General features: G+C 41.0%; 1 protein-coding gene across 1 annotated transcript; it reads left to right on the top strand.

Moving 5' to 3' along the window:
* The first annotated feature begins 11,845 nt into the window (after positions 1-11,845).
* On the top strand, positions 11,846-14,485 carry LOC135468243 (octopamine receptor beta-2R-like). Its single transcript, XM_064746387.1, has one exon. The coding sequence runs from the start codon at positions 13,013-13,015 to the stop codon at positions 14,165-14,167; it is 1,155 nt and encodes a 384-aa protein (XP_064602457.1). The 5' UTR covers positions 11,846-13,012; the 3' UTR covers positions 14,168-14,485.
* Positions 14,486-15,755: the final 1,270 nt, after the last annotated feature.

The raw sequence follows: 15,755 nt of genomic DNA, 5'->3' as shown, positions 1-15,755 counted from the left end.
TTTAGCAGTCTTTTCCTTATAATGTATATGTTATGCAACAGAAGACACGGTCATAAGCCTCATATAAACATATTAACGTAAAACAGTTTAATCTTATGATTCTATTACATTACATTAGATTCCCTTACATTGCAGTCACAAATAAACATAATATGAGTACACACAAAGGCTGCAGATGTTCATTCAGGGGTGTTATTCAAGCAGGACAACGTTAGACAAACTTGACACAGCCTCACATGATTTTAACGGTGAAATCACGTGTGTTGCACACATTGCTTGCTTATTGCATTTGGCTGTGGTTGAAAGACTTTGAATGAGTCTCCGTTCGGTATGCCTGGAGTATGATTAACAAAGACGCCAGTAGTCTGAGAGATGCAGGTAATTTAATCTAGAGACTCAAACCGGCTGTGTTAAAAGCTGTCAATGGGGAGTATAAGCATAAGCACTATAATTCTACAATGGGAAAACCATTAAAAGCATATATATTAAAAATAATTTCAATTTGAACAATGTGATTTGTTTATAAACTTGTCCACTATATTTGCCTGCTCCCCCCCCCCCTCTTCTCTTGCATGGGGATCTCTTCCAATCACTCGCATCCTTCTCTATTTTCTTGTAATCTGTTCCCTTCAGTATTCAAAAACTGTAAGTTTTCTATTGTATATCCTTCACACATATCAAAGCATGCTATTCTGAAGGCTGGTATAACCATTTGTGAACCATAGATTCATCCATACATTTGTGGAAGCGATTTCCCGTGAATAACATATTAGTGGTAATTTTGGTAAATTGACAGGAGGCCACCTTTAATTGGTTACGTGTGACCATTTGTCAGCTACCACACTGTCGTTGCTGCTCTGGTTTTTCTCTCATTTAACAAGGATTTTTTTTACGTATTTCTGCCTAAGCTATGGTTCTAGGGGACGTGTAATTTGGTACTATTTATGCATTTACATGAATAGTTAGAATGAAACCATGACAGAGGTAAACTAACAAGAAACCGAATTTCGCCGGATACGTGTGACCATTTGCCAGCTGTAACACTGGTCTGAGCGTACGTCTTAATTAAATTTTATTCCCTTTCTTTCTTCTCCCTGTTCCCCAAATATGTCACCTTCCCTTTTGCGAAATTCTCTTTACGTTCCCCACTTTTATCCATTTCCTCTCTGGAAAAAACTTGTTTTCCAACAACTTTGGGGATACTCCTTTGCTTTCTTTCATGCCTTTTGGATGTCGTTTCAATCCCTCTATATTCCCTGTTTGTTGATGTCATTGGACGCCTGCCCATCCCCAATATATGATGTGGATTATTAGCATTAAAACATTGCTGGGTAACTTATTACCCAAAACTGCAAAAATATCTTCCCTAGCTCAACTTCTAAATGTTTCTTTTCTTTGATCGCTAAAGAGGATCTGATTTCTGCCCTATACGATGTTATATTAAAAGTTTCCTCAACTTGTTCATCCCGATCCAGATTAGTTTTCTTCCGTCATTGCCTGATGAAGATTTTACTTCTTCAAGATTATGTTAGTATCTGTTTCCTCAACTTGTTCATCCTGATCCAGATCAGTTTTCTCCCTTCAATAGGATGAAGATCCTACTTCCCTAAGATCATGTTAGTATGCGCTCTGTCGGCTAGTTGATCACAATGCAGATTTCTTCCTTCAATCCCATATGCCTTACCCCTGTTGTACTATGTTAGTATAAACATACCTCGCTTCACCCTAAATATTATTATCTGTTAAATTTAAATTTAATTGCCCAAATTTGTAATAATACAAAACAACAAGTGCCTCAAATGTAATATATTGAAAACAACAACATGTTTAGGTCATCCACGTCCAAAGTAAGGGAATGTACAGCATATAGTCATCACATGTGCCCAACTGGGGATGCGGTAAAAGCAATCGACATTTCAGTTTGATTTATTTATTTATTTATTTATTTGATGTGTGTTTTACGCCGTACTCAAGAATATTTCACTTATATGACGGCGCTCAGCATTATGGTGGGTGGAAACCGGGCACAGCCCGGGGGAAATCCACGACCATCCGCAGGTTGACGGCAGACCTTCCCATGTACGGCGGGAGAGGAAGCCAGAATGAGCTGGACTTGAACTCACAGCGACCGCATTGGTGAGAGACTCCTGGGTCATTACGCTGTGCTAGCGCGATAACCAACTGAGCCACGGAGGCCCCCATTTCAGTTTGATGTCCAGTCACGTGAGTAAGGCCATCCCTTGCTTCAATTCATGCAAACATTCTCCGACACATGGGAGACATGTCTCGGGAACGTGCAGGCCGTGGTAAGGCGTTGATGTCGTTGGCTTGAAGGAAGTTCTGCACGACTCGAGCTGTATAGACTCTGGCATGCTGGTAAAGAACACCACATGGATGCTGGCAAAGGAAGGGCAGATCAATCGGACGTAAAATGTCATCCATGTAACGCCGAGCTGTTAAATTTGTATCGATGATGACCAGTGGTGTCCGTTCCTGTCCACAAATCCCTCCCCATACCATTACTCCCCCACCACCATACGATACCAGCTCCTGAACGCAATCTTGGGCCGTTCTTTCGCCTCTTCGACAGAAGCGGCTTTCATCTGTTAATTCGACCCGTTGCCAATCACGTCGCAGTCAACGTCGTACAATTGGGGCGCACCTCAACCTCTGACGACGATGTTGGTCAATAACTGCCCTCTGAATGGTCGATAAGCCCGGATTCCGTGATCCCGAAGTCTCTTTGACACTGTCTGCCGACTGAGTCAGTGATCTAACGCACTCGGCGAGGATGACATCACAGTCAGGAAGCGGTTTTGCAGATGCAAGGCACGCAAGTAACGGTCTTCCCTGGGCGTGGTTATACAAGGTCTGCCTGTTTTTGGCCTAAGGTCTGTCCTGTATGCCTGTATCGCTGCATCAGATTTATAACGGTCACACGAGAACAGTCAAAAGTTCTTGCAATACCATAATGAGTGGCTCTCATAGCCACCATACCCAGGGCCCTCTCGCCTTATTCTGGAGTCAGTCGTGGCATCACTATGGTGTTTTGTAAACACTGTGCAAGTCTTACACACTAACTTTATCGTTTTATACACTTTTGACCTTGCGGCTTCGGCCCTCACAGAGAGTAAGACCAGAGCAGCGACGACAGTTACCTCATTACACAAAGGGTATTCTGTTGGAAAAGCAGAAACAAGTTTTTCTTACATGTTTACAATAAAACTGTTTGTAGCAATAACTTATATAATCTATTCTGCCATCACTCAGAAAGGAGCAGTAATCTGTCAGTTTAACAGATTAGTTTTTACAGCGTTGCTTATCGCGACGAACATCAGTTTTCTTGATGAAGATCTGTCTGCTTGTAACATTTGCGTATCTGCTTCCTCCTTTGTTTATCATTATGCAGATCTGGCTTCCTCGTTTAATCTCTAATAAAAGACTTTATGCCATACTTATACCCTATTAGCACCTGCTTCCTTATCTTGTTCTTCAAGTAGCGGATCTGTTTTCTTCTTTTTTTATGAAATTCGGCGTAAAACTCCAGACAAATAAATAAATTGCCTGTTCCTTAATTTATGAACATATGGTCAATCTAATATACAGTGTCCCAGAAGTCGTGCACCATCTTGATTTTCATTTTTTTCTGTGTTTCAGATTTAATACTGATTTTAATTTTTTTTTCTCTCTTAATTAAGTTAATTATGGCTAATAAACTAACAGTACAAGAAAGAGTTGAATTGGTTTTTATGTTTGGAGGAGATGGGGCAACACACTGGAATTCAAAATTCTTACTTTGTAGGTTTCTTATGAAATCTAGGTTTATAATAAATTAACATTACACCAGGTTGTGGAACAGTTGGTGTTTCTTAATTCATGTTTTAATGAACATATGTGATTAACAAGTGACGGATAAATATGGCACAAACATCAGGAAAGACGATGCAGCATGTAATATTTGTTTTATCATCTTTCAAACAATTTTGCCTTCTCTTTTACACAAATACTGGACATTCGCCAGCACTTATGATTTGCGCTAACATGCCAACCAGGCTGCATGACTGATTCGGACTCCTTGAAAAAGAAATGTGGAAATTAGCTGCGTGAAATAAGACGAGAGGAAAACAATTTGATCAGCTCCATAGTAGACGGAGGTGAGTTATGTGGCTGATTAGATAAAGATTCTGGCAGATTGATTCTCAGAACAAATCCTCTGTGTATAGCAGAGTCGGACAAATTTTGCAGCATAAGCAGAACCGTATTATGTCACTCTGCGTAGTCAGTTAACTGGAAAGCTTTGTTCGAGATAATACAGATTGTTTGGCTTGGGTGATAAAGGCGACTAGCCACTGTTAATGATACCTTCTCCGATCTCGCAGATTAACGTATCTCTTCAGCTGAACATCCAATGAGAAAAACAAAATTCCTTGAAATGGGAATCTTTGCCAAAAAACTATAACTCATATAGATGAGGTAATGCAGGGAAAATCGGTGTGGGCAAATAGCAACATGCTTGCGATCGATGCAATCGCTGTAATGTCTGAGAAGAACTGTTGACTTTTTCTTCATATTAATATCTGGGCTAGAGAGTTTATGCGATAAAATTCATTCAGCTGCGGATTGTGTAGTGCCGTCTATTTACTTCTGGAGTTCAGAATCTTATGGCGTTTCGTCTGACTGGTCCAATCCACCAAGACTGGGGAAAAGTGCGACATCTAAGTATAGAAAATGTATCTGGATTGCCCGAAGCAGCGGGCCTCCTGAAACACGGATTGATCGGAATCTGGCCGTCTTTGCGACCACGAGAGTTCGACCAGCGGCTTATCACGACCCGTCAACCAGTTCTTTAGACATATGTCACGTTAAAGTCGTTACTTCTCCATGGGCCGAGCTTGCATCACGTGCGTACATTACCAGATCTTCTGCTCATCACGAGGTATTAATATACCGGAACGTGCCTGTGAAAAGTAATATGAGTTTCAAGCATAATATAATATTGTAAAAATTACAAGTCAGGCGGTAAAAAAATGTCCTCAACTATTAGGTCCGGAAGGAAATATGTCTGGAACGTGTCTTATTCATATTCCCTGATGATTTTGTATTCCCTCATTTGCATTTGTAATATCCCCAATGCTTCATGAAGCAAGTGAACAAAATGGAAGTATTCGTATAGTTTTCTTGTCGGCCGAAGATTTCATTTCTCATTCAGCTCAATAGCCATCCAGTGTTACAACGTGGTTCCTAAATGTTTAGGACCCCAAACCGTGTCTATTCTGTTGGAGACTGATATCTTGGACATGGCAGTTACAAATCTTGACAGGGTATAATGGCAAAATCCCAGTAGTTTTTTTTTATGGAATACATATGAAATATGCCATCCTGATAGTTTAAAGAGCATTTTAGGCAGGTGACACTATTTTATGTAAGCGTGTCCATTTACCCGTTTTTGGCAAAATACATCCAAAGCCCGTTGGAGTACATATCGGGCCTCCCTCTTTTCGACGCCGTTAAAAATACAAATTATGTATGTTCCAAAAGATCAGCGAAACACAATCCCCACCTTAGTGCTGAAATGTCTGGAGTTACATTTGTCCTCTTCCATCAGGAAGATAATGGGGATTTGCATGCCGTTTTCGACAGAGCACTGTCTTTACTTCTTCTTATTGCAGAACCATCATTTCCCTGCCAGCTTTTGACACAAACAAAATCCATGCACTATTTACGTAGTTAGTCGTTTCACACCCGTAAATACGTAGCCTATATAGTGTATACTGGCAGACAACTTTGTAATAGATATGACACAGGAGAGCTAGACGCTGCGGACGAAGACGTATAGAAAATGATGTATTTAATAAAACCGAAGAGTGTGTAAATGTATCGAAAAATGCAGGGTTTAAGGGCAATAGAAGAAATTCGAAAAAATTTACAACCTGTTTGATTGGAACCTATCTCTCATTTTCCCTGTGAAATCAACTTGTTCTCTATCGGGATCCCTGTGCATTTGTTTACTGGTAGAATTTATTATGCATAAATAAACAAGTTTACTATTGTGGTTCCATTAACCGTGCTCATATATAGACCATGCAAATATTAGCCCAAAATAGGTAACATCAAATTGAACATAACTAAAAGCTATTGACAATTCATATCAACATTCACTGGCGTGCAAATTCTTTTTTACAGTCTGTAACATTAGTGGCAGTTGATGACGTGTTCATCTGGTGATCTAACGGTGCCGTGCTAAATCAATTGCATGGATCCCCAAATCTAACCGACGCTATAAACTTTTAGTCTCAGATTTACAAAGATTTGATGTGTTTTCGCTTAGAATAACATTTCAGTATATCTAGACCATACGTGTTTCATGAGATACTTATTTCCCCGTAATGCATGGTGACTCTGGTGCAACTTGAATCAATAATTATTGCTCTGTTGCAATTCATGAGTAATATATAACCGGTTTCCCAGAAAACGTCGTCGCAAATAAGGAAAGGACGAACAACAGGCCGTACAACTTTACAGACCGAAGTTTTTGTTAAAGTGAGAAAGGCTTCCCACTATAGCACAGCAAACCGAATGCTGTTATTTTGATAATGCTCTGAGTCGACGCCACGTTTTTCTCGAGGAAGCAGCAAATACTTTGTTTGAGAGTCCTTGATAATGGCCTACTTGCAGTTATGGTAAATTCTTACATATACAGACCTTGAATAATTCAAGGCAAAGAAAACAGTACAATGAATAATGTATGAGATGAAAGACCATTAAACGGTTTCCTCAAAAACACACCATTTCTTCTTAATTAGAATTTTTATACAGATTAAAATGCTTTTTAAAAATCGGATTCTAAGATGGCCAATGCTATTCAGAGTTTATCAGTGACGTTATATCCCTATTTTTTCGCTCTCAATAACTCGCTTCAAGATCCATTCGACGAATGTATTTTTAGCAAATAAATTTATATGTATTTTAATGCGAAAGCCTGCATAGTATGTTAAGTAAAAAATGGGTAATATGATAATGTCATTGGTCACAACTGAAATCTAATATGTCGAATGCATCTTACTCATTTGAAAAAAAAGAAATCCAACTACATGTGTATTTTTTTGGGCAGTGCTTAACTCTCTTTCAAATGACGTATACTTAGCTGCTTTTAACCATCAGAAGATTTAAGCAAACTTTATGCAACTCTCCAGAATCTGGAAAAAGTTTGATAAACTTCATACTATCTTAGAAGATTGCTTATCTGGTTGGCCCGGTGTTTGGTTTAATGATAAATTAAACGATCAACTGATTCATTGTATGGAATTTTGCAGAGAAAAAGAACCTTCGGGGCCAGTTTAATTTGTACAACTGATTTCATTTTGCAGACGTATTTTGATTATTATATAAATTATGCCTACAAGGTATATAGATTTGTCTATAGGCTAGTCTAGAAAACTCTATAAAGTAATCTAGACAAATTAATCTTAGAGAATCCTATACAGTAGTTGTTACGGTATTAAAAACAGCAACAGAAAACAGACTCAGTGACTCAATATTACAATGTAAACACTGCTTTATATATATAAAATGAGACGTACAGTTTTACAGACAGTTCAACAACAACAACATCAAAAACATACACATCAGTATTACCGGTCTTTAAAAGTTTCCAGTTCACCTTTTCATCCCAAGGAACGTGTTCCAGGAGATCCAACGTAAAGACCATGGGATAAACACACAATTCACACAAGTCACAAATTGTCCTAGACAGGTACTTCGCCAGGATAGCGAACGCGAACACAGTACACAGGTTACACAGAACTGGAACAGTCAAGCCTTTGAATGACGTCACACCCGCAGAGCACAACACAGGGTAAATACAGGCATGGAGGTATAATCCACTTTAGATCAGTCACAGCTCCCGCAGAAGCTCACAAACGAGCCGTTCAGAGACGTAGAGTAATGTCACCATGTGGCAGAACGAACGTCCTTTGCAAAACTGAAAACTTCAGTTTAGAGTCCTTGACGACCTTGTCGGTCAGGTGAGGTCAGCGTGTTAAACAAATTACACAGTCAACACTGTATAATCATAATAAAGATCCGAACACCAATAAACGTGACTTCCGCAGAAATTCACATGAACCAGACATCAGTACAACTGTGGTACACAAACGGTGCCGGCCTAAAAAATCTGTCCTCCCAAATGAAACTGGCATCACCAGCTCATATAAATACAATGGACTCGATACGAGAGCGTAGCACACTCTCCTGGCTCCCAGTGGATGCAGCAAAATACCCTCCTCTCTGCACAGAAAACACGGCTTATATACGTGCCAGGTGGATTCAACTATTCTTAGACACAGAATTAACAGCCAATGAATAGCCAGTTAAATAAACAGAGCATTGAACAAGGTGCTTTCGGCCAGGTCCGCGCTGTACATATATAACAGGGCCTGTTATGCTTATAACATATAACACAAAGGTCCGCAGACTAACAGTACATGAAGACGTTAAATAGTCATACATAACATAGTCCATAAATGAACTAATAGTATCGTGGCCGCATAACATTTTAATCCATCTCAAACTGTTAAATATCTGAACTATATTGTTATATGTGACAAGAGGAGAGCGGGAACTGGATCGGTGGGAAAATTGCAGGCTGCTGGTTCGAATTGCAGGGCGCAGCTCGTGTATGGCGGTTTGCACGTTTTTACCTTCGCTGAAGACCACCTGTCTCCCACCAGTGTGGTGTGTAAATTTGCGTCGGTCATACGTGGGAAAGTTTGTCAGTAACTTGCCAAAGGTCGACTCACGTTAAACAACAATCGATTATATAAATAAATGTGTATGGCATGATTTTACTACGGATACATGTATATGTTTATTCAAGTTTTTCATCATGTTAGCCATGTTCTATGTCTCGTGCAAATACTAAGTCTCTGTCAGTGATACCAGAACCTTCGAAATAGCAATATACTGCAGTTTAACTGTATTTACCAAATATAAGGGATCGATGTTGTATAAGTTGTAATGTTACTCGTTTACAAGGGTGATCTGTAGCGCGGCATATATTGGTGTAAACTCCCCCGAAGCTATATACTGAATGTGACACGACCTTGAAAGGACTCTTACTGAGGGATCTGTCCGTGGCTTAGCACCACTATCTAGGGGTCACTCTGTCAGCTATACTGACAGAAGGCCGTGCCGTGTGGTGCCATTCCATATTACCACACACAGCTTGCACTTTTCTCCAGAACATATAAAAAAAATACTTTACGTGACGATGTTGGAGGTGAAATCATAACATTTTGTCACCTTGGAAACATCAAGATGGTTGGGGATAACCCAAGGTAAAAAGTTTTCTATTTTATGTGAAACAGACAAAATTCTGATATATTTCAAATAGATATAAAATAACACGATAGAAATTTATAGCGCAACAACAGAATACAATGTTATATACTGATCAATCAGTTCACCAGCACTCATTTCGGCGGCAAATCTTGGACCCAATTGCTCAAATTGCCTATGGGTACCCTATATGTGCGCTGGAAGCGTTCACGGTAATCTATAGAGCGCTCTACGAGCGTAGGTAACCGGTGTGCCTCGAGGCGAGATCGAGAACGACTGTGGCAATCTACTTACGGTCTAATCGAGTAGCTGACCGTTACCTGGGCCGATTACACTGATTGATGACTTTGGCGTTTGTCAGAGAAACCTCCAAACTGTTCACAGCTCCATCGATCGGACGGACGATGATTCCTCCGCGTGTCCTCGGGAAAAATCCGGCCCTAGCTCTGTCTCACATTACGCCGCACCAGGCCAGTCAGAATGAGCGACAGAATCGACACAGATTCTATAGGTACTGGTATAAATGGAATGCGAAGTTGTATGCATATATGTCGACAGATACTATTCATTGTATTGTCAGTACTTTATCATTGAGATTAGATGCTACGCCACAGCATTAAGTCAACGATTATGTTTAGAATGAATGTTAATAGTAAACATCAGCGATTGAAAAGAACTCTGGGATTAAATAACTGCATTGAAATACATACATCTCGATCAGCTGGAAGTTCCTCACTAAATCTCTAGGGGGATAGTCATGGTGTATGCCAATTCTGTAAACACCCATCCCCGCACGCTATGTGTTCATTATAGAACGATTTCGTGAGTGGAAGGCGGTATCTAGCCAGCCATGAAATATCCCATGATGAGAGAACTGTTGAGGCGTTTTTAACAGGTCCTGCCTAAAATGACCTGTTTAGTAAATACCCGATTTCCACCGGTCAGCTGGGCACGTTGGCTGGAGACTTAGATCAAAGGCGACTTAAGGCTATAAGACTTAAGCAAAAGTTGAGTTTACCGTTGGAGATGGTATAATTGTCAACCTCCATACACGTATAATGTACATGATCGGGTCCCACATTTATAGCCCTCATCCAATATCACTTAATATTTCAGCAGTACATCGGCCTTTATAAAAACGCCAACTATCAATAGCAATTATGAATTCGGAAAAATGTTAGTTCTACAGAATGGGTATAAATATTCTGTTCGAAAGCCATCGTGAGATCTCGTGACTTCACCATTAAACCACCGCCATCTGTTTAAAAGTGGTGGGGACGGACATGATAAAATCGGCACTAGTTAGTTAAGATTGAAGGAGGATCTGGTCCTAGTAAATAGAGACCAGTCTACCGATGGTCGATCTCTAATCCCTTTGTATACAGGCTCCACTGCAATCCTATACTCTGTAAACAAAAAACTCTATGTTTTTGTTAGCGTTGATAAACACCTTAGCCTCTGGTTAGCTAGAACTGGGTACATTCCGCCTGCGCTGTGGTAGGTATTTCGTTCAGTTTAATTGGTTTTTACGCTCTAAAACCCCTTAAGGCATGGTCTGTTAGTTAACAATGTTTACTTTGGCAAAGTAAATTAGATTCGGTGTTTGAAGCTTGTTATTTCGTTTGAATATTTCTGGTCATAAAAATGGGATTTTTTTTTTCAATCAATAGTCTTGTGCTATCTGAAAGGTATGTCAGCGCATGTTAACATGGAGGTGAAAACTGATAGTGGAGCGTATAAAATTCGCACATTGCGCTGTTCAGGCACAAGAGTGTCTCAGCTCTATATCGACTTAACTGACCTCGACTCAAAAAGGCCCTGTAAGCAGGGTTTATAGCTATATCATAATAATGTCGCGAACTCACCACCTGCACGACAAATTTGTCATTATTCGTGTACTAATAATGAGAAGTGTAGATCAAAAGAGAACGGTACAGAGGCTTAATTAATGGCGGAAATATGTTAATCTAACAGGTATGGGCAGGTTGTAGATCGCATTCGTATCATCTCCCAATTCTCACTGCTAAAGAAGCAATCAAAAGGCTGTTGTGTGACGGTAGGGATTTAGTCTGATCCCTAGGCAGGCAAGGGTAGGCTCAGCTTCACAATGACACGACGACAATAGTAGTGCGCCTTTGCCCACAACAGGTACTTGCCTATACTTTCTCAGATATCCGACACGAAAGGAAATGTTAGTCACCCAATTGTTATTTCAGAAAAGAAAAAAAGAATAGAAACTGGGCTCTAGAGCCGGAGATATAACTGTTAGACATCATAATGTCGCTGGGTGAAAGGAAATAAAAGCCAGACTGCGGACAGCCTTAGCAACTTGGCTGACTGAGTCATACGCAGTGAGTCCGCTTAGAGTGTCTGACGAACGCTCTGCGCGCTCGGGAACTCCGTCAGCTCCCCCCAACACAATAGGGCGGGGTCAGACAGTCTTAATCTCCAAACACATGGTTAACGAATGATGTGACCCCCGGGATAAGGCAGAACGCCAGCTGATGTGAGAGAAGATTGCAACTTATTGGCCTTTAGATACGGAGCTGTGCTGTCGGCGCTTTCACCAAACGGTGAATAGTGCTGAAGTTTGACTTGAGGCTGAGTGCTGGCCTTTTCCCGCGACCTGACTGTAATATATACCAAAAGGACACAGGAGCCTCGGACTGGCAGCTGTTACTGCTTCCCATCCAATCCTATCGCGAGTAAGTGTGGCCAGCATGCAGACTGATAGCGCTCCGTCCTGAGACGACCAACACGCCTACCCATGCAGACGCAGCCAGATAAAGCTATTAGCAATGAAAGTGAAAATGTGCCCCAGAGTAGAGTGCTAGGAATTAATTAGCAGTCCTATTGCAGAGATAGAAACAGGTTTGGAGTTTCCCCCCTGCCTTTGAGTTTGACAGAGGGAATCTTCCTATCGATTGGCAAGGCGCTAACCGGTCGTGAAAATGCAATATCGTAAAGAGTTTCCTTCTTCTGCTGGGCGAGTCTCAAGCTGACTGGAGTGAGGGAAGGACACAGGCTCGCCACCACACGGGGATAGTATTGCCCCGATTGAATCCAAGTTCCCAGGTCACCCGCACGCCATTTAATCCTAGACCACTTCTCATCGTCAGTTTGTTTATGACCGTGCTGTCTCAAATCACACCTGGCCTCAGCCCAGTGCAGCTGGTCAGTGAGCCCGATGTTTACTGGATATGTGTGACGGAGATGTGTTCTGAGATTACATAACCAGTTGCCAGCTGATGTCATGAACCGGCACATCACAGTGAGCCTCATGGAAACGGAACCGTCAGGCGTGATACGGAAATTCCAAGTGTGAATGAAATCCGATTTATGGAAGTGATTATGTATATGTGCTGTGTTTTCATCCCGGTTTTCGCATTCGACATAAAGAATGCTGGTACGTGTCCGACCTGGAGACTGAGGGTTTAAGCGACAGAGATAACTTGTGTTGTGTGTGTAGGGTCGTTTTAATTGTCTTCTGACAAGGCATTTGTACAAGCTCTTTAACAAGCCGTTCTCCAGTTATCTCACCTGCGTACTTAAATTACTCTTAATTTACTCCTCGATTGGCAAACTTGCATAGTTATCTTTATCCATATGTGTAGCCCGGCTGTCACGGGCGATTATTTCCAACTGCTTTGTGACGACTCGTGGATTAGCTGCCGTCATGGCAGACAACCTGACCTCGGTTCTCATTGACGGTAACAATTCTGTGACAGACACGGGCGTAGCCACACCTCCCTTCAGCGTCTTCACCGTGTTTGAGGGCATATTAATGCTACTCATCATGATGGGGGCTGTCACTGGCAACATCCTCGTCATACTCAGCGTTTACAAGTACGAACGTCTCCGGGTGATCACAAATTATTTCATAGTGTCATTGGCCTTCGCTGACCTCATCGTTGCTCTCATTGTGATGCCCTTCAACTTTAGCATCGTGGTCACGAAGCGCTGGATCTTCGGTAGGGCGCTTTGTGACATTTTCAACTCCAATGACGTTCTCTTCTCTACAGCGTCAATACTACACCTGTGCCTTATCAGTATGGACCGTTATATCGCAATTATGCATCCTTTGCAATATGAGACCAAGATGTCATCGTGTCGTGTGGTGTTAATGCTGAGCATAACATGGGGAGCTTCCGCGCTTATATCTTATATCCCTATTTATTCACGGTGGTACACGACAGCTGAAAACCTCAAGTATTTAGAAAGTCACCCTGAGGAGTGTAACTTTATTGTGAGTCGTATTTACGCAGTCATCTCGTCGTCGGTGTCCTTCTGGACACCTTCCGTGATCATGGTGTTCGTCTACGCGAAGATCTATCGCGAGGCCCGACGGCAGGAACAGCAAATCCATGCCATCTGTATGCGTCACATGACCAACCTAACCAACGGCCGTTCCGGTTCCCGAGACTCGGACGACTGTGTCGAGAGAAGCGAAGGAAAACGACTGAAACGTGAGCACAAAGCTGCTAAAACGTTAGGCATCATCATGGGAGCCTTCATCATGTGTTGGCTACCGTTTTTTCTCTGGTACACCAGCTCTCATTTGTGTGGTGAGGAAAATTGTCCCACACCAGACATTGTTGTCTCTATTTTATTCTGGATTGGATATTTTAACTCTTGCCTAAATCCTATAATCTATGCTTTTTTCAATCGCGACTTCCGGACGGCTTTTCGGAAGCTGTTGCGGGTAGATAAATGGTGTAAGAGAGACCCTAGTACTATGGCGCTAAACGCCACCTACACGTCCGATCACCGCGACTCGGGCACTATGCAGTTTACGTACGATGTGTCACGGCGTGGGCGCTGCTGCCGATGACGTCGGCGTTATACTTTTATGCACTAATATCTGTGTCCAAGTGTTTTGCTGCTGACGGGAAGTGAGTGTTATTGTGAGAATTATATTACAGTGGTCATTGTGGATACCATTTACTGGCAGGTAAAAGGAAACAGCATGGGTATATAATTACTCATTATAACAGAGATACGCAGTTCAATATCCATAAAAATAAGCCAATGAGTTAGAACAAAGAGCTGCCTAGGGATGTTGTCCACTCTGCTGGTGTGTATCTCAGGTGACTGCAGTCTGTCATCTCAGCCATTTTGTCTTCAAATATACGTTAATTTAACATATGTCAATTACTTATTATAAAGTTGTTCTTGTTTTATCCTGTTATTTAATATTGGTTTACGATATACCCTTAGACATTTCATGATTCACATGTGTCAAAAAATGTGGTCTTGCGATCTTGTGATGATTAATCCAGCATGCATTTGCAATAATTTCCACACGAGTCCACAACGACGCCTAGGCGGGGGGTAGGGGTGTGGGTTTGTGGTTGCAGTTAGTCCAAAAGGTTGTTAAGTACATCTTTAGAACAAACATCGACAGGTATTATATTTTGACACCCCCACCGCTGTGCATTTCTACTGGTTCCAACCACTGGTTCAGCTCGTGCGATGAGTTCAGATGGTGAGGATGTGTCAACGAAAAGTTCTCTTTCATTCCAAAGTTCAGTACGTACCTTACAGGAAACGGCAAAAGTAGATGTTCGTAATTACACCGGCGCATATGTCTTTATACACAAAGTTATATGAGTCGGCATATAGTAAATCATGCTCAAATACTGAGCGAAATTTATTTATTTCTTTATTTTATTATTATTTTATGTTATTTCATTGTTCCTTAACGATATGCTCCAGAACAAATTTACCTTTACGATATCTGATTTAGTGAAAGTCTTTATAAATATGCATATAAGAGCGTAGGCGAGACCGAGGTAAGACGTGCCACTTTTTATACTTTATCAAATACAAACTATGCTGATTTAAGGGGCATTTATCAATGCATGCATAGGGTATTTTATGTTATAGTTAACTGGAATAGTTTTGTGTCAGATACCAAATAAAAAACGTTGGCTTTGTGGATCATCTTCCCCCGTGAATGGGGTAAGTTGATCCATAGCGTGGGATAAGTTGAGCATCCACATAAAGAAGCAAGTATCCTTTATCTATTATTAAATAAAGTGTTTTATCTCAGCATTGTTACATGTACTAAACTGGAAGTATTTCTGTTATTGACTGGTATTGTAATGCATAATTTTCAATGTTGTCAAAATGACAAAATAAGCTATAATTGGAAAGGAAATACCGTGAAGAGCATAAAAGAAAATCAGATCTCTAAGCACAAGTTTTACAAAGATTAAACTTGCCTGGTTTATTTTGTAATTTTGTAAGTCACACCGGAATTTGAGCAGAGTAGATCTTTGGGTAGATCCCCAAGTGTGGTAGGTTCAGGGAACTTTTGAACACTGTTGTCATTTATGAAAGAGGTTTCCTGCTGACCAAGAAAACCATGTTCATTCGCTCAGTTGCTTCCAAATGAATATATGTTCATAATCACCTTT

Source organism: Liolophura sinensis, chromosome 6 (genome assembly GCF_032854445.1).
Source record: "Liolophura sinensis isolate JHLJ2023 chromosome 6, CUHK_Ljap_v2, whole genome shotgun sequence".
NCBI classification, from domain to species: domain Eukaryota; kingdom Metazoa; phylum Mollusca; class Polyplacophora; order Chitonida; family Chitonidae; genus Liolophura; species Liolophura sinensis.
This window is presented reverse-complemented; position numbering and strand designations above follow the sequence as displayed.

Bases quoted from the DNA above. Each gene is read 5' to 3' on its own strand.
- LOC135468243 (XM_064746387.1), top strand. From the start codon at position 13,013: ATGGCAGACAACCTGACCTCGGTTCTCATTGACGGTAACAATTCTGTG.